The 19,996-nt window shown below is 38.6% G+C and overlaps 1 protein-coding gene across 1 annotated transcript in view; it reads right to left on the bottom strand.

Annotated features, from left to right (window-relative positions):
* The window catches only part of LOC117335574 (serine/threonine-protein kinase BRSK2-like), a 140,768-nt gene that overhangs the window by 8,148 nt on the left and 112,624 nt on the right, over positions 1–19,996 (bottom strand). Inside the window, exons 15-19 of the mRNA XM_033895656.1 lie at positions 18,245–18,447; positions 13,883–13,931; positions 12,996–13,119; positions 7,958–8,138; positions 2,210–2,388 (exon numbers count right to left, since the gene is read on the bottom strand). Of these exons, the coding sequence (XP_033751547.1) occupies positions 2,210–2,388; positions 7,958–8,138; positions 12,996–13,119; positions 13,883–13,931; positions 18,245–18,447 (736 nt within the window). The remainder of the gene's footprint in view (positions 1–2,209; positions 2,389–7,957; positions 8,139–12,995; positions 13,120–13,882; positions 13,932–18,244; positions 18,448–19,996) is intronic.

Below are 19,996 nucleotides of genomic sequence, written 5' to 3'. Positions count from 1 at the left end.
TGCCCCTCTGACCTCCTCTATATACATTCTATACATGTATACTCAGCCCTGCCCCTCTGACATCCTCTATATACATGTTGTACATGTATACTCAGCCCTGCCCCTCTGACATCCTCTATATACATTCTATACATGTATACTCAGCCCTGCCCCTCTGACCTCCTCTATATACATTCTATACATGTATACTCAGCCCTGCCCCTCTGACCTCCTCTATATACATTATATACATGTATACTCAGCCCTGCCCCTCTGACCTCCTCTATATACATGTTGTACATGTATACTCAGCCCTGCCCCTCTGACCTCCTCTATATACATTCTATACATGTATACTCAGCCCTGCCCCTCTGACATCCTCTATATACATGTTGTACATGTATACTCAGCCCTGCCCCTCTGACCTCCTCTATATACATTTTGTACATGTATACTCAGCCCTGCCCCTCTGACCTCCTCTATATACATTCTATACATGTATACTCAGCCCTGCCCCTCTGACCTCCTCTATATACATTTTGTACATGTAGATTGGGCCCTGCCAGTCTGAATCCTCTATATACATTTTGTACATGTAGATTGGGCCTCTAGTGTATAAAGACATTTACAACATTTACTTTCCAATGCCTAAGGATGCTTCAGACTTCAATTGATTAGAATCCCTGTATCAACAGTAAAGAAGAAAGACAAACTCTCTATATTTCCTACAGGGCCCTGTCCTTCCATCCCCTTTGGCAGCAATGCCTTCTGTGCATCCAATAATATCTAGACCGGGCCTCTTGGTTATTGAGAAGTAGTTGTTTCATGATTTTAGCTTATTTGATCCCTGTGGTGTAGCCCTTCATCCCAGCATACCACAGGAGAAATATTATGTCACTGTGCTTAATAATTATGAGAACAAGTTGTTAAAAGGAAATAGTTGACACCAGACGGATGGACGGACGGTGGAGTGGCGCACCATAGCATAAGCTCACTTGACCTTTGGGCAGGTGAGGTAAAGAATTATAACTGTCCTCCCCCAATAATGGTTCAGACCAAATTTGGCTGTAATCTGTTAAGACATTAAGGAGGAGAAGGGCTTCAACGGAATTTTTTTAGCCTTTTGGGTTCTGCCCGCCAGTTCTGTCCCCAGGTGTCAAATCAGCCTCATTGATATATGCTTGCCTTCCCAAATGGTGTTTCAGACCAGTTGTAATCCATTATGGCATACAACCATTATAGCATTAAGGTGTAGTAACCTTTTAAAGCAAAATTTCAGCAAAGTTCCCTAATTTGGGCCCTGCCCCTGTCACTTGGGGTTGGAACAGCCTCATTTATGTATTTTAAGACTGCCATCCTCTAATGATGTTTCTGACACAATTTGGTTGTAATCCATTCAGCATTAAGGAGGAGTAGCATTTAATGAAAAATTTCAGTCAAATTCCCAATTAATATCCTCTATTTCCAGAGCAAGGACCAGCCACACTTATGTAAATTATGATTGCCCTCCCTTAGTTTATGCAAGGCAATGTACGAAACCAATGGCTATAATTCCTCATTTTTTTCGGGTAAGATGACTAAACCAAAGTTGTAGAGCCCTTCACATCAGCATACAACAGGCCTAATATCTGGTCTCTGGGCCTCTTGGTTATTGAGAGGAAGTTGTTTAAAAGATCTTAGCCTATTTGACCCTTAAGGCCCAACATCAGATCTCTGGCCCCAAGGGAGTCACTCCTTGCATTTATATAACATCAGAGCCTTCCATTTATACAATATTAGATCTCCTTTGCCTAATGAGGACCAAGACTGAATTTCATCAAAATTCATTCAGCCTGACTCAGGACTAGTAGCAATTTAAATGATTTACCTCTATCTCCCATATCCAGTTCCACCCCTCAAGCCCTATGAGAGCTGCATCCTCAAATTACACAACTTTGGATCCAGAACAGAATGCATTTGTTCCATTCAGGCATTCAGCAATAGTAGCAATTTAAAGAAAATATTGATGAACAATGGACGCTGCACCATGGTATAGGCTCACCTGGAGCTTAGATGTTAGTTTGATCTAAAACAATAGCCGAGATTCTTGGTCAATAATGATGAATGTTCAGGAACATTATACTAGATACATGTTTTCAACTCAAGGAAGCATTGCTTACCAATAGAAAGGTAAACATTTAGTGTCTAAAGGGGTATGAAATTTTGTTGTCCATCAGCACATAACACCTACCTCCTGATCGTCCCCATTCTCCTTGGCTGAGCAGCTGTGAGTGGGAGACATGCCCGTCTCTGAAGTGTATGATGATGTACTGTCTGTGCTAACTTTACGCTGATTGAGGGCATCACCCCTTGGCCCCAGCATCAGATTTTGTAGGTGTTCACACACCCGCCGGAATCTACGTGATGGACCTACGGTAAAAACAAGAGTCCCATTGGGTATGTATTGTACCTGGATGATTTCAGTAATGATGATAAAGCACTCTTATTTCAATTACTTTTCCAATTTAGTGATCGATCTCTCAGTATCATGTATTTCAGAAAACATTTCATTTCAACTAAATCAAAAAGCCATCTGCATATATAATATCACTCAAGTTCAGTATGACATTTGACATTATATTGCTCATTGGTCCTTTCAACGGAGTGAGCTAAAAGCAAACAGCAATTATGTGAGAACACAGGCTTGACATTTAACCCTTTAGCATTCACTATACAAAACACTATATAGCCCTTATATGTTCACACTTTTTCAGAAAAAACTTCAAATGTTCATGTTTCAACTTTGAAGCAACACATCTTCAAAAGTATTCAAGCTAGGCACTTAAAATTTTCTACACATGCTGCATACATACTCCTCTGCAAAAACCGGTCTTTGTTTAGTGGTTTCACCTGCTTATTCAGCAGGTATGCACAGGTAAATACCTATAGAACAAGAGGCCCATCGGCCATAAAAATCATCTGACTAGAACCTAGTACTATTTGTACAATACATAGCCATGCAGTCTGATTTTTGACTCAAAAAATAACAACACTTGGTCAGGGTTTTCTCAGAGTCATTTCTGAGCGAAATCCCACTGGTGGAGCTTGAGAAGAAGTTTGAAATAGGTGTTGTTCAGGAAAACCATGATTGCACAATTATGTTACAAAATGGCCACCATGGCTGCGATGTCAAAGTTTTTTAAAGATGAAAAATAAAACAACACTTTTCTGCTTATCTTCCTCAACATTCCCACCAATTTCCAGCTTGATGGCACCAGCAGAACTGGGGAAGAACTTTACAGTAAGTTTTTCAAGACGGAGGCCATCTGGGATTTCAGACATGCATGAAAAATATTTTGTTGAAATTTTAAAGATTTTAATCTCAGTGTTACCCAAGTTATAAAATCCTGATAGTTGATGTGGGTTTTTTTTAACACATCTGCCTAGTATGACCTTGCAGGCAAGGCAAGGTCATTCAATTCAACAAACTTTTCAGACTGTTATCCAAGAATCCCACTGTCATCAATATTAGGGCTCTGGCCTCTTGGTTATTGAGAAGAAATCATTTAAAGATTTCAACACATTTGACCCCTGTAACCCTATAAGTATGTCAAGGTAATATTTTGGTTACAACCCTTCCCCCCAGTATGCTACAACTTAATATCATGGCCCTTGACCTTTTGGTTGTTGAGATGACGTCATTTAAGATTTTAACACATTTCACTAATGTGATCTTGAAAGAAATTCAAGATCATTCATTTGACAAACTTTTGTAGCCCTTCTTTCAAGCATGCTACTCAATCCCCATATCATGACATTGGGCCTCTTTATTGGGAAGTAAACAAGAGGCCCATGGGGCCTGCATCGCTCACCTGGTTGGATTAGGCCAAATGTCAAAATAATGTTCATATTCAATTTGTTTTATTTGTTAATCTCTAACAATGCTATATATGGTTATAGTGTGGGAATCCAAACTGCTTTAAAGATTAATGAAGTCCTGACTCTCTAAGGTCTGAAAGACCTCAAGAATTGCTTTTAGAACATGCATTCCTCACTTTATGACTAGTAGTGATTCAAAGGAATTACCTCTATTTCACCTATTGGGCCCCGCCCCTTTGGCCCCTCGGGGGTCAGAGTCACCATTTATGCAAAATCTGTTCTTCTTCCCCCAAGGATGTTTCTAATTAAATTGGGTTCAAATCCATTCATAACTTTATGATAAGTAGCGATTTAAAATAATTACCCCTATTTCCCCTATTGGGCCCCGCCCCTTTCGGGTCAGAGTCACCATTTATGCAATATCTCTTCCCCTTCCCAAAAGGATGTTTCTGACCAAATTGGGTTCAAATCCATTCATAACTTAATAACTAGTAGCGATTTAAAGGAATTACCTCTATTTCCCCTATTGGGCCCCGCCCTTTTGGCCCCTTTGGGGTCAGAGTCACCATTTATGCAAAATCTGTTCTTCTTCCCCCAAGGATGTTTCTGACCAAATTGGGTTCAAATCCATTCATAAACTTATGACTAGTAGCGATTCAAAGGAATTACCTCTATTTCACCTATTGGGCCCCGCCCTTTTGGCCCCTCGGGGGTCAGAGTCACCATTTATGCAAAATCTGTTCCCCTTCCCCCAAGGATGTTTCTGACCAAATTGGGTTCAAATCCATTCAAATCTGTATGACTAGTAGTGATTTAAAGGAATTACCTCTATTTCCCCTTTTGGGCCCCGCCCCTTTGGCCCCTTTGGGGTCAGAGTCACCATTTACGCAAAATCTGTTCTTCTTCCCCCAAGGATGTTTCTAATTAAATTGGATTCAAATCCATTCATAACTTTATGATTAGTAGCGATTTAAAATAATTACCCCTATTTCCCCTATTGGGCCCCGCCCCTTTGGGGTCAGAGTCACCATTTATGCAATATCTCTTCCCCTTCCCCCAAGGATGTTTCTGACCAAATTGGGTTCAAATCCATTCATAACTTAATAACTAGTAGCGATTTAAAGGAATTACCTCTATTTCCCCTATTGGGCCCCGCCCCTTTGGCCCCTTTGGGGTCAGAGTCACCATTTATGCAAAATCTGTTCTTCTTCCCCCAAGGATGTTTCTGACCAAATTGGGTTCAAATCCATTCATAACTTTATGACTAGTAGCGATTCAAAGGAATTACCTCTATTTCACCTATTGGGCCCCGCCCTTTTGGCCCCTCGGGGGTCAGAGTCACCATTTATGCACAATCTGTTCCCCTTCCACCAAGGATGTTTCTGACCAAATTGGGTTCAAATCCATTCATAATTTTATGACAAGTAGCGATTTAAAGGAATTACCTCTATTTCCCCTATTGGGCCCCGCCCCTTTGGCCCCTCTGGGGTCAGAGCTACCATTTATGCAAAATCTGTTCCCCTTCCCCAAAGGATGCTTCTGACCAACTTGGGTTCAAATCCATTCAAATCTTTATGACTAGTAGCGATTTAAAGGAATTACCTCTATTTCCCCTATTGGGCCCCGCCCCTTTGGCCCCTTTGCGGTCAGAGTCACCATTTATGCAAAATCTGTTCTTCTTCCCCCAAGGATGTTTCTGACCAAATTGGGTTCAAATCCATTCATAACTTTATGACTAGTAGTGATTCAAAGGAATTACCTCTATTTCCCCTATTGGGCCCCGCCCCTTTGGCCCCTCGGGGGTCAGAGTCACCATTTATGCAAAATCTGTTCCCCTTCCCCCAAGGATGTTTCTGACCAAATTGGGTTCAAATCCATTCATAACTTTATGACAAGTAGCGATTTAAAGGAATTACCTCTATTTCCCCTATTGGGCCCCGCCCCTTTGGCCCCTCGGGGGTCAGAGTCACCATTTATGCAAAATCTGTTCCCCTTCTCCCAAGGATGTTTCTGACCAAATTGGGTTCAAATCCCTTCATAACTTAACAACTAGTAGCGATTTAAAGGAATTACCTCTATTTCCCCTAATGGGCCCCGCCCTTTTGGCCCCTCTGGGGTCAGAGCTACCATTTATGCAAAATCTGTTCCCCTTCTGCCAAGGATGTTTCTGACCAAATTGGGTTCAAATCCATTCATAACTTTATGACTAGTAGCGCTTTAAAGGAATTACCTCTATTTCCCCTATTGGGCCCCGTCCCTTTGGCCCCTCCGGGGTCAGAGCTACCATTTATGCAAAATCTGTTCCCCTTCCCCCAAGGATGTTTCTGACCAAATTGGGTTCAAATCCATTCATAACTTTATGACTAGTAGCGATTTAAAGGAATTACCTCTATTTCCCCTATTGGGCCCCGCCCCTTTGGCCCTTCGGGGGTCAGAGTCACCATTTATGCAAAATCTGTTCCCCTTCTGCCAAGGATGTTTCTGGCCGAATTTGGTCAAAATCCAATAAGAACTTTTTGACTAGTAGCGATTTGAAGCAAATGTTGACGGACGACGGACGGACGGACGGACGGACGGACGGACGACGGACGGACGACGGACGGACGACGGACGCTGCGCCATGACATAAGCTCACCGGACCTTCGGTCCAGGTGAGCTAAAAATGAAAAAGCTGTTTTTTGTTTACAAGACAAACTTCATGGCGCACAACGCAGGACATGTTCTCTCATCAAGTCCCAGTTGTCTCTCATTGAGAACACTTGGTACATACAGGGGAAGATTTGGGTCCCTGTCTCTCTCTCTCTCTCATTGAGAACACTTGGTACATGCAGGGGAAGATTTGGGTCCCTGTCTCTCTCTCTCTCTCATTGAGAACACTTGGTACATGCAGGGGAAGATTTGGGTCCCTGTCTCTCTCTCTCTCTCTCATTGAGAACACTTGGTACATACAGGGGAAGATTTGGTCCCTGTCTCTCTCTCTCTCTCATTGAGAACACTTGGTACATGCAGGGGAAGATTTGGGTCCCTGTCTCTCTCTCTCTCTCATTGAGAACACTTGGTACATACAGGGGAAGATTTTGGTCCCTGTCTCTCTCTCTCTCTCTCTCATTGAGAACACTTGGTACATGCAGGGGAAGATTTGGGTCCCTGTCTCTCTCTCTCTCATTGAGAACACTTGGTACATACAGGGGAAGATTTGGGTCCCTGTCTCTCTCTCTCTCTCTCATTGAGAACACTTGGTACATGCAGGGGAAGATTTGGGTCCCTGTCTCTCTCTCTCTCTCTCATTGAGAACACTTGGTACATGCAGGGGAAGATTTGGGTCCCTGTCTCACCCTCTCTCTCATTGAGAACACTTGGTACATGCAGGGGATGATTTGGGTCCCTGTCTCTCTCTCTCTCTCATTGAGAACACTTGGTACATGCAGGGGAAGATTTGGGTCCCTGTCTCTCTCTCTCTCTCTCATTGAGAACACTTGGTACCTGCAGGGGAAGATTTGGGTCCCTGTCTCTCTCTCTCATTGAGAACACTTGGTACATGTACATGCAGGGGAAGATTTGGGTCCCTGTCTCTCTCTCTCTCATTGAGAACACTTGGTACATGCAGGGGAAGATTTGGGTCCCTGTCTCTCCCTCTCTCTCATATATTACACTATCTCTTATAATTGATATTAACAATTATTGAATAACGTTATTTCAAAGGCTAGTTACAAAATCAAAAATATAAAATATGGGCAAGGTTACAAAAATTTGGGTAACAATTTACATTCAAGGTGAATAACCCACAGGCCATGACATGTCAGTAATTAAACATTAATTAGCTTTATTGGGTAATTCACCTGTCAGGTAGATCTTGAGTGATTATCAGCCACAGATTTACAGACACAATAAAGGTTTAACTCATTTAGATCTACCTTACTACTTATAGCACTTCTTAATTAAACAGCAGGGAAAAACCTAAACCAACTGATTCCTGTTATAAACAGGTATTTACCTATAATTTCAAACTTTCTAATAACAATGATTTTCTAACATTTATACTTGTAGTCCAAAACTGAGTTCATATAACCTTTCACCTTTGACCTTCACATACAAGTACATCTGACTTTGAACTACTGACCTGATATCAAGGTGAAGGTGAGACAGAACATGTTACACTCTGATGGCCCGCCTCCGTGAGTTGCAGGCGTGATATCCACCTGAAATCTAACATTTCTTGAGAACATAGAAGAGCTTCCTGTCCGCCGGTACTCTGCACGAAAGGTTGTCGTGGATACCACATTGTGAGAAAGGTCTGCCGTCTGTGGATTACACGCACAGTTTTGTTATTAAGCTTGCAACCTTTATTTTAAGACTTTTATTACCTAGGTAAACAAGATATCCAGAGGACATGAAAGTGTTCAACTAAAACTTTCCAGCACTAAATTCAGTTAGCTTTGAATATATTTATTGCATGCTTCTTTCTCATTGTCTATTGAATGGCTTGTTTATATAATTTAAGGTAAACCTTCAGTAAGTTTGAACAAAATCAAATAAATATTGACGAACCTGTTCAAATTATTCGAAATTATACTTCAGAAAATAAGCATGAGTTCAACTTATAATCCGAGTTGATATCAGCGAAAATCTAGGCAAAGAGTAAAATCATTAGACATAAACATATCCAATGTAAATCTAATATGTAACAACGACGGCCTGAACAATGGCACATTTATGAATATGTACAATATATGATAGTGTTGAATCTAATTCAATGTTAATTGATTGTTAAACTTTCTTCATTTCGCAATAATTATGATGGTTACTGTATATTAATCATGAAGCCGCTCGGGCGATTGTGTAGCTATAGGCCCCAAAACAGTATATATTATGTCTCATTTGTGACACTAAAGACTAAAGTTGCACATATTTGTATATAAAGGTTATAGATACGTAAATGTTGCCTCCACATGGTAATACGCTTTATTTGAATCGGAAACTATGTTACGTAGGTATTTTAGGAAAATTATAGGATATCCAGTTTTTTAACATATCGTAAGTATGTTGATAATGTATTGGGTACAGGTGCTGTGCCAAGTGAGATAACTCTTGGTTAAAGGATGAGGATGCAGGAATGTGTGCGCATACCCGGGTAGAATGTTCCATGATTAAAATTTCAAGATGAAGTCACATTTTCCTGTCTTTTACAGGTAAGTTCCAGGGATATTAAACAATGCAAATAAGTTCTCATATATATATATACATGTAGCAGGATTTGTTCATAAAGTGTTGGTTTACACTTTTGCCAAATGATTTTGTGTGTCTCTATAATTATATAATAACCCTATTTCGTTCATAAGATTTGTGTTGGCGAAAATGGCGTGGCCCACCATTTTCCCGCTAATCAGTAACATCTTTTGCATGATGATTTTTGAGTTTTAATCCATGCCAATATGGATAAAATAAGTTGTTGTACATTTTTATATGAAATACATCTATAATTTGCTATTGTATTGAAAAGCCATGCTGGGATACTTATTTGTACGAGTTATCTCCCTTGCTCCTGTTCTCTCAAAGTTTGATACTTCAGTAAATTGGTTTTAGTGCTAAAATATGAATAAGTTGACTGATATGCCATATTTTGGTATTATCCATTGTGATAAGGTTATTATTAACTGGAATTAATAATACTTTGCATTATTGTATGAACTATTTGGTGAAATTTGATTATTTTTGCGATAGTTTGTATTTAGAGATTCATAAACTGAGAGTTTATTATTGTTTGACTTGATATGTATTGATTGAAGTCATATTCTCCTGACTTGATATGTATTGATTGAAGTCATATTCTCCTGACTTGATATGTATTGATTGAAGTCGTATTCTCCTGATGTCTTTTACAGTGACTGAGTGACAGATTCCCATCCACTGTCTTAAGCCGACAATCACCCGAGGATACAAAGGCATAGTCTAAATAACCTGTTGCGTTTACGAAAACGCTATTGTAAAACATAGGCGGTATATGTCGATAAAATTAGGTCAGAACATCAACATGACTGCTTTTGTTGTATTATCTACCAAACTTATTTTGATACGTGCAAAATTATCCATCACTAACTGGGACACTAACTGGATTGTTTTGACTGGACATGAATGCTTATTACGTCACTCAGCTTGGTTGGACAGACGATCCTTTCAACTTTACCACAAGGTACACCTGGCGTGGCCTGCCTTAAACCTAGCGTGAGGGGGCAGGTTTTCAGGTAATACCTTAATGGGCAATAGTTACATGTAAGAGATATCTAGTCACAATTAAATAATCAAAATGCTTAGTTAACACTATATTTGACAATACACGAATGATTTCTTAGTTTGCCAAACACCGTGAATACAAACGTCGTATCTTATTTATACGTTGTCGGTCCTAAGTTGCAATCGTCTGTCTCGTGCATGGTGTATTTTGCAATGTAAAAAACTTAACGCTAAAATATGTGACATTTATCAATTTTTTTCTGTCACAGATGTACTCCAATGATCACACATACAATCTAATTATATAACCTTAACATGCCTGATAATCAAATTTAATTAAGTCTTGGCATTTTTATTGGTGCCGTCGTCACAAGTTTTCAATGGAATTTGCAGAAAAAAAACTTAATTTACGTTCTTTATTTGTGAAGTTCGAAATATCCGAAATAGTATCAGTTATGAACAACCAGAGTTTGAACTATACTAGCTAAAGAATTATTGTTTTTCTAGAGAAAAAAATGTGTGTTCAAACTATTCGCATGTTCGAACTAACCGAAGGTTTACCGTACTTGTTAATGTACAATTGTTTAATGAGTTTATCAGTCTATAGAATCATTTGTGAAGCTAAACAGCATGGTCATTTAATATATCATTTTCTAAGCTGGAGAATTTTTAACAAGAGATTTCTCAGGGATCCTTGCACCCACAAGGGAATAATCTGTATGAGTCCTATGATAAGTTGATCATTTCTCTACTTTGCCCTTTTTCTCCTTATCATTTGATGACATGGGGAACATATATATGAAGACTAAGAAAGAACTTTCTGAAATACAAATAAATGTACATCAAAATTTCAACTGCTGAAATCAAAGATGGCTGTCCGTTGGCTATTTTGTTTCCAACTGACTGTGGATCACAGATGTACGATGACTTGAGTCAGATGATTGGCTAAAAATGTGATTTTTGATATATTCCAGAAATATCTTGGCTGCATGGATTTCTCAGTGTTGCTACACATTAGTGTAATAATTACACAGTAACTTGGCTTGGATTCTCACCAACATCCTGAGCCACCTGACACCAGTTTAATGATTGTTATTGATAACCAAATTATGATATATTTGACTTCAATCCAATTTAAATTTTGAATCCCCCATCATCACTGGAAAGCCAGGTCATCAGGGCTAACAAACAGTGATTAACTGCAATCCAAATTTCTTTGTGTTATATGCTGTTAAGATAAGAGATCCAAAGAGGGACCTTGTTGCCCACCGTTAATCTTTACTGGTTCTATGTAAGACTGATGTTTTCTATAATTTAAATGATCTTTACTGGTTCTCTGTAAGACTGATGTTTTCTATAATTTAAATGATCTTTACTGGTTCTATGTAAGACTGATGTTTTCTATAATTTAAATGATCTTTACTGGTTCTATGTAAGACTGATGTTTTCTATAATTTAAATGATCTTTACTGGTTCTATGTAAGACTGATGTTTTCTATAATTTAAATGATCTTTACTGGTTCTATGTAAGACTGATGTTTTCTATAATTTAAATGATCTTTACTGGTTCTCTGTAAGACTGATGTTTTCTATAATTTAAATGATCTTTACTGGTTCTATGTAAGACTGATGTTTTCTATAATTTAAATGATCTTTACTGGTTCTCTGTAAGACTGATGTTTTCTATAATTTAAATGATCTTTACTAGTTCTATCAAAGACCGATCTTTTCTTTAATTTTCCATTCTTTCCTCTTTTCCTCTTCATCATTTGATGGTATCATAAGATGTATGAAATCTAAAAAACATCCAAAAGAAGTGCTTAAGATGTCGCAAAAAAATGTTTGTTACTCCCCAGTTAATCATACTCGTATGTAGGAATTGACAAATGAAATATGTATTTAACAAAGAAAAATAAAGAAAAAAATAGACATTTAATGCATTTTAATGCTCGGAAATATATTTTTTACATTGACAACAAATTGGTCAGCCTCAGATATAACATCCGTTTTCTGGGGCATTGTTGACGTGAAAAAAAACCCAATATAACTATCATAAACAATTAAATACCAATAAATCAGTAATGATTATCCTCACTATAAAACAGGAGTACATATAACTTGTGCATGCACCAAAAAACTGATGTTACAAATGAATGATAACTTACACATGAGTGAGACTGTGAACAGTCATACTTCCCGCCATTCTATCATATGATTTTGCTGTATTTCCATGACGATATTCAGTAAACAAATCTCTACTCATTCCACAGGATATGTTTCAGCAAATTTATGACATTATACTGATATCATAAGTTCAACACTGTGCAGTCATAAAACATTTTATCGATGCAGCAGCGACAGTCATGCTCAGCAAAGCGGCACACACAAATGACCAACCCGAAATTGCTTCCAGAAGCAACGAAAACAAAATTAAATGGAAATGGAAAGAGTTAAATCTAAGATCGCTGCATGTACGTTGGCCACTGTTTGTTTTCTTGATCAGTCTCAAAATTGAGCAAGCACAAGAAAGGATCTAAGATACCTACATATGGAATCTGAGAAAGATCCATAAAGAAATTTGAGATATATAGTACTAACAAACTCCAACTGGCAAAATTCAAAATGACCATTTGTCAGCCATTTTGTTATCTGATCAGTTTCAAAATTCAATATGCACAACAAGAGACAAAGGGGACACTACCTATGAAATTTGATAAAGATCCATCAAAGAGCTTTCTGAGAAAAAGCAAAAACAAGGATTGTTTACCGACTGACAGGAAAACCTACTACCAACAGACCACAGAAGATGGGTGATTTGAATGGTCCATCATCTGATGATGGTGGGTTAAAAAATGTAAAGTTATACTGGGTTTAAAATATGCACTATAATTTATACAAAAGACCAGTGAAAACTTCATTGAACTTACTGAGAGGAATGCATGTATGAGGTCCGCCTTCACCTGGCTCAGCTGTTTGTCTTGGGCCATAATGAAGTGATGCTCCTCGCGATCAGCACCCATCAGGGCCCCAAACCACGATTTCTTAGTCATCCTAAAATGTCATCAAATGATTTACAGTCAATTTAAAAGATAACTGTTAACAAGAGGCCTCAATAGTTACCTGATATCTGTACTGAAAAAAACCCAAAGTTATTGTAACTATGAGTTTGTTTTTGTATGAGTTGATATCAGTGGTTATAGAACTGTCGCCGGGATGGCTTACACTGTACTTTCTCCCTAATCCCTTCCAAATCTGCCTTAACACTTTTCAACAAAAGAAGTTCAACTTCAACCTGGGCCAACTTCTTAATCAGTGAATGGCCATTAAAAAAGAGGTCTATTGGGTCTGAGTAACTCAACATTCCTCCGCCCTAAATAAATAACCTTTCTCTTCATTAATTGGTACATGTCAATTATGACCTCAGGATATCAATATTCAGAAACAGATCAGATTTCTGCCCATTTGACTCATGTACCCCAATGAAAGCATATTGATCAAGGTCATTTGACAGGCCATCATCTCAGCATGCTTTTGGATAAATATCATCACTCTAGCATTTTTGGATAAACACATCTGACCTCTGTGATTTTCATGATCATTCATAAGCAAACACTTTGTATTATCCTTCACCACAGCATGCTACTCCTGAAATCATCTCTCTTGGCAGCTTACTTATGGAGAAGAAGTTGATACATTACCAAGTCTTCACTTAACAATATTTCAGAATTACAAAGTTAAGACTAATCATATCAAGCCAAACATATTGAATGCATTTTTTAAGGTCATAGAAATATCCAATGTCGAATTGACTTACTCTGGGGAAGAGTCAGGAGTCATAGACAATGTACTTTCTTCAGTAGGCACTGAAAGCATACAAAAAAGGCATTAGTGAGTACACAAACGAAAAGGTTAATAGGTCCGACCTCACAAAATAGGCATTAGAGAGTATACAAACAAAAAGGTTGATAGATCCGACCACACAAAATAGGCATTAGTGAGTATAAAAACGAAAAGGTTAATAGGTCCGACCTCACAAAATAGGCATTAGTGAGTATACAAACAAAAAGGTTGATAGATCCGACCACACAAAATAGGCATTAGTGAGTATAAAAACGAAAAGGTTAATAGGTCCGACCTCACAAAATAGGCATTAGTGAGTATACAAACAAAAAGGTTGATAGATCCGACCTCACAAAAAAGGCATTAGTGAGTACACAAACGAAAAGGTTAATAGGTCCGACCTCACAAAATAGGCATTAGAGAGTATACAAACAAAAAGGTTGATAGATCCGACCTCACAAAAAAGGCATTAGTGAGTACACAAACGAAAAGGTTAATAGGTCCGACCTCACAAAAAAAGGCATTAGTGAGTATACAAACAAAAAGGTTGATAGATCCGACCACACAAAATAGGCATTAGTGAGTATAAAAAGGTTGATAGGTCCGACCATACAAAACAGGCATTAGTGAGTATAGTAACAAAAAGGTTGATAGGTCCGACCATACAAAACAGGCATTAGTGAGTATACTAATAAAAAGGTTGATAGGTCCGACCATACAAAACAGGCATTAGTGAGTATACAAACAAAAAGGTTGATAGGTCCGACCATACAAAATAGGCATTAGTGAGTATAAAAAGGTTGATAGGTCCGACCACACAAAATAGGTATTACTGAGTATAGTAAAGAATAGGTTGATCGGTCCGACCACACAAAACAGGTATTAGTGAGTATACAAACCAAAAGGTTGATAGGTCCGACCATACAACACAGGTATTAGTGAGTATACAAACCAAAAGGTTGATAGGTCCGACCACACAACACAGGCATTAGTGAGTATAGTAAAGAATAGGTTGATAGGTCCGACCACACAAAACAGGTATTAGTGAGTATACAAACCAAAAGGTTGATAGGTCCGACCATACAACACAGGTATTAGTGAGTATACTAATAAAAAGGTTGATAGGTCCGACCATACAAAACAGGTATTAGTGAGTATACAAACCAAAAGGTTGATAGGTCCGACCACACAACACAGGTATTAGTGAGTATACTAATAAAAAGGTTGATAGGTCCGACCATACAAAACAGGTATTAGTGAGTATACAAACGAAAAGGTTGATAGGTCCGACCACACAACACAGGTATTAGTGAGTATACTAATAAAAAGGTTGATAGGTCCGACCATACAAAACAGGTATTAGTGAGTATACAAACGAAAAGGTTGATAGGTCCGACCATACAAAACAGGTATTAGTGAGTATACAAACGAAAAGGTTGATAGGTCCGACCACACAACACAGGCATTAGTGAGTATAAAAAGGTTGATAGGTCCGACCACACAAAACAGGTATTAGTGAGTATAAAAAGGTTGATAGGTCCGACCACACAAAACGAGGCATTTGTACATGTAGGTTTATATCTAACAACAAGAGGCTTAAAGGACCTGCATTACTCACCTGGATAAGAAAACCATTTAAAGAAAGCACTTCTATTGTCCCTATTGGGTACCACTTCGAGATTGACTAATGCAAAATTTGTTTCCCTTCCTCCAAGGATGCTTCTGCTCAAATTTGGTCAAAATCCATTCAGTCCTTTATGATAAATATTAATTTCTAACTCCTTTTACCTTATTGAGCCCTAACCTCTGGCCGGATTTTGGGCTTCCCCTTCCCCTTCCTAAAATTTGGTCAAAATAAATTTAGCTGTTTATGATTAATTCAAAGAAAATTTTCTCTACTGGGCCCTGCTTCTCCAGCCACGGGGTTAGGGCAAACAATTACTTATACAAAATATGTTAGTTCATTCCCAAAAAGAATGCACTTGACCAAATTTAGTCAAAAGTACATTTAGTCCTTCATGACTAGTAGAGATTTAAAGGACTTGCCTCTATAATCACAATCAGGCCCCGCCTTTCCAGCCCCAGAGGGGTCAGAGTCACCATTGAAGCAAAATTTGTTCTTCCCCCAAGGATGCTTCTGACTTCATTTGTTCAAAATTTGGTTCATGAATGGTGTTTCAAATGAAAAAATGGCAGACGATGGAATCACCACACCATGGCAAAAACTCATCAGTCCTTCAGACATGGTGAGCTAAAAGTGGCTTCATTCCTGTGGTTCTATCAAAATTGCTGGTATTAGTAATAAGAACTGTTTATGGCATTGTAATGTACATCTTTACAAGGAAAACTTCTGTTGAATGAACAATGAAATAGAGTACTGTGTAAATATTTACTTTTCAACCACGAAGAAGCTCAGAGGGCCGGTATCACTCATTCCAATATTTCAGTAATACCAAGCAAAAGGTCTGTGTATGGGCTCAGTTATTGAAAAGTGATTTAAAGATTTCAGCTTACTCAATCCCTGTGACCATGAAAGTCAGTCAAGGTCATTCATTTGAACAAACTCGATAGCCCATCACCCAGCATGCTACAGAACAAATATCAACTCCCTGGGCCTCTTAGTTATTGAGATGAAGTTGTTTAAAGATTTTTGCCTATTTGACCCCTCTGACCTTGAATGTAGGTCAACTTCATTCATTTGAACATCTTGGTAGCCCTTCATTCCAGTATACTTCAGACCTAATATTGGGTTTCTGGTCCTCATGGTTATTTAGAAGAAGTTGTTTCAATGGAAAAGTTGAAGACAGATGCTGTGCCACAGGCAGGTGAGTTAACAATTTAATTACAAATATTTTTTCTACTTTTTGAATTACGTAAATTGCGTACCTTTCCAAACAAGAGGCCCAATGGGCCTGTATCGCTCACCTGGCTCTACAGCAACATTGAAGTTGATTGAGGTCATTTCTACAGATACTATGCTGATTACCTCTTTATTCAAATTAGTAGCTAGGTTTATTCATATGAATAAATTTTCTAGTCCTTCATTCAAGCATTTTATTGGCCTAATATCAGGTCTATGAGGCTCTTGGCTATCACAAAATTATTGTTTACAGATTTAAGCCGATTTCACGGACGGACGGCCAGACGACGGACGACGGACGCCGCACCACGGCATAAGCTCACTTGCCCTTCGGGCAGGTGAGCTAAAAATGATTCAAACCAAATTATGGACCAAATTATGACGTAAATCTTAAAGAAGAACAAGAGGCCATGGAAGTGCATGGTTCTTCATTGCTCACCTGGGTATTTCAATAATCATGGCAAAATACTCTTATTTAAGTTATCCCTGATTCACAGGAGACACACTCCTTATATACACAGCAATATATCTTCTTGCCCAAGGCAAGGCACAGAATTTTTCTTATACAAATTTGATCTCCTTTGCTAAATAATGTTCCAGACCAAATTTCATCAAAATCCATCCAGGCTTTCAGGACTAGTAAAATTCTTAAGGAAATATTGACGATGGACGTCATGGCATAAGCGCACAGGACAAGGTGTGATAATAACAATCTATAATTGTCAATACAAAGATGGCCCTCTGATTAGCATTTTGTTATTATGATCAGACTCAAGATTGAATTGGCACAACTTAGGACCAAGGGGAATCTACATTTGAAGTTTGTGAAATAACCCCGCCAAACCCTTAAAGGATTAGCAAAAATAAACTTCAATTTTCAAAATGCAAGACGGCCGTCTGTCAGCCATTTTCTTTTAAGGGTTGGGGGTAAACCCCAGGACCTATTTTTATAGCAGGATGTGTTTATCTCTTGATGCCCATCAATTCATGCTATATATGATTAAAGGGTGGGATTTTCAACACCTTCAAAAGTCATTTATAGGAATATAATCAAATGCTCCCTTTTGGTCAGTCCCACAATTTGTAGTTTTTTTAACCCCCCGCCACCTATATGCAAATATATGATAATAATAAAGAAAAGTGGATAATGATCGAGCATTCCCTTTGTGTTTCCTGTGTTAAACTGTCATGGTTTGTTAACACAATATCCACCCAAATCCAATACAATTTTATATATTTTAGTAAGACTAAAATACACCACTCACATTCTGATGCCATGTAAATTGATAAAAACAAGTTCTGTCAGTGGCAGGTAAGGGAAACAAACAGATTACCAGTCCAAATTAATGGTTGCCATGCCAGCAAGCCAACTAACCAATCAGCCAATTGACACAACACCATCTGACAGGCCAAGTATAATAAAGTCACCTGCTAAGTAATCCATCTCCAGAATTAAACCATTGGTGTAGGCTATACCTTGTAATTTTCGCCTGTGAAAGCGTGGTGAGCCGAGAAAACTATTTTTGATGGTGTGTAGCCGAGACTTCCAGGCTGTGGACTGTATACTAGGGGAACCAGGAGGTGTGGCGGATGGGCTGTGGGAGGGGGTACCTCTCACTGGTAGGCGTGGGCTCACGATGGGGGAGGAGCTGGGACTGCCAGTCAAACTCGCCTTCCGTCTGAAATAATTATAAACAATATTCAAATTATGGTAAACAAACATTAAAGCATTGATGTCAATTTCTTTTAGTTTCATTAGGGTATGAAAAATGTTTTGTTTGCAAACTTCTGTAAGAATCCGTTACGCAGATTCATACAGTTTGCAAACAAATTTTTTTTCTTCTTGAGAAGAAGATTTTTTAAATTTCAGTCAATTTGACCCTTTTTGGTCCCACCCATCAGCCCCAGGGGGTCAGTCATGGACAACATCTCCATACCATCAAACTCTCCTCCCATGCTGATAATGTAAACCAAATCAGAATGAATTCCAATAGAAATCCGACAAATAATAGTCAAAAATGTGATTTCCCTATATAAACTATAGTAAAGTTTACCCCCTCCCCAGCAGCAAGCATGAGACCCCAGGGTCATGAAATTCACAATTTTGGTAAAGCACCCTAAGACCCTTCCATCTATGAAGAGTGTTTAATTCCACCATATCTGAGAGTAGAGAAGAAGGTTTTTAAAGTTTTAGACAATTTGTCCCTTTTTTGCCCAGCCCGTCAGGCCCTTGCCGGATGGGGACCATATTACGCACAACTGTTGTTGACCATTAGCCAGAGAAATTTCCTGCCAAATTTCATTGAATTTGGTTCAGCGGTATTGAAGAAGAAGTCGAAAATGTAAAAAATTTGAGTAAGATCCTTCTATGTGCATTAAAAGTCAACTAAATTCTGATTTTCTTTTGGAGGGGGGGGGGGTTGGGGTTGGTTAAACCGAGTTTTTATTGAAAGTGTTTTAAAAGTGATAAAACCTTATCCAATATCTAGCATATGGATTAAAGGCTGAAAATTATGATTCTAGCAACTCTGGGCCTTTTAAATAAGGAACAAGAAGCTGTGGGCCTTAACAGCAGTCACCTGAGTTTTGAAATATTTAAGTTAATTCAATTGACCCTTTTTGGCCCCGCCCATCAGTCTAGGGGGTCAGTCAGGGCCAATAGGTGCAAACCATCAAGCTGTCATCCCATGCTGATAATGTTATCAAAGTTAGAATGAATTCAAATAGGAACAAGAGGCCCAAAGGGCTGGTATCGCTCACCTGGTTTATTTGAGCAAACATCAAAATAATGTTTATGCTCCATTTGCTAATAGCTTTATTTGTTGATGTGTAAGTATAATCTGGGGATCTCAACAGCTTCAAAGATATTATAGCCCAGAAACTAAGTCAACATTCAACAAGATTGTATTTAAAGAAACTATAAGTCCCTTGGGGTGGGGAAAGACTCCTGGGCCTATTTTTACATCAGGATTGTGTTCATCTCTTGATGCACAGCATGGCTATATATCATGATGGGGTGTGAATCTGAATGGTTTCAAAGATAAAACAAAAGAAATAAGTCTTCAATGGTGGGGAAAGACCCCAGACCCCAGGGGATGGGGGTGGTGGTGCGAGGGGTGTGTAAGTGCCATTATTTGTATAAATTTGAATCCAAGCCTCCTGGGGATGTTACCAAAGAAATATTAATGTCATACATTGCTTAGTTCCAGACAAGAAGTCATTAATATC

Source organism: Pecten maximus, chromosome 10 (genome assembly GCF_902652985.1).
Source record: "Pecten maximus chromosome 10, xPecMax1.1, whole genome shotgun sequence".
In the NCBI taxonomy this organism is placed as follows: domain Eukaryota; kingdom Metazoa; phylum Mollusca; class Bivalvia; order Pectinida; family Pectinidae; genus Pecten; species Pecten maximus.
This window is presented reverse-complemented; position numbering and strand designations above follow the sequence as displayed.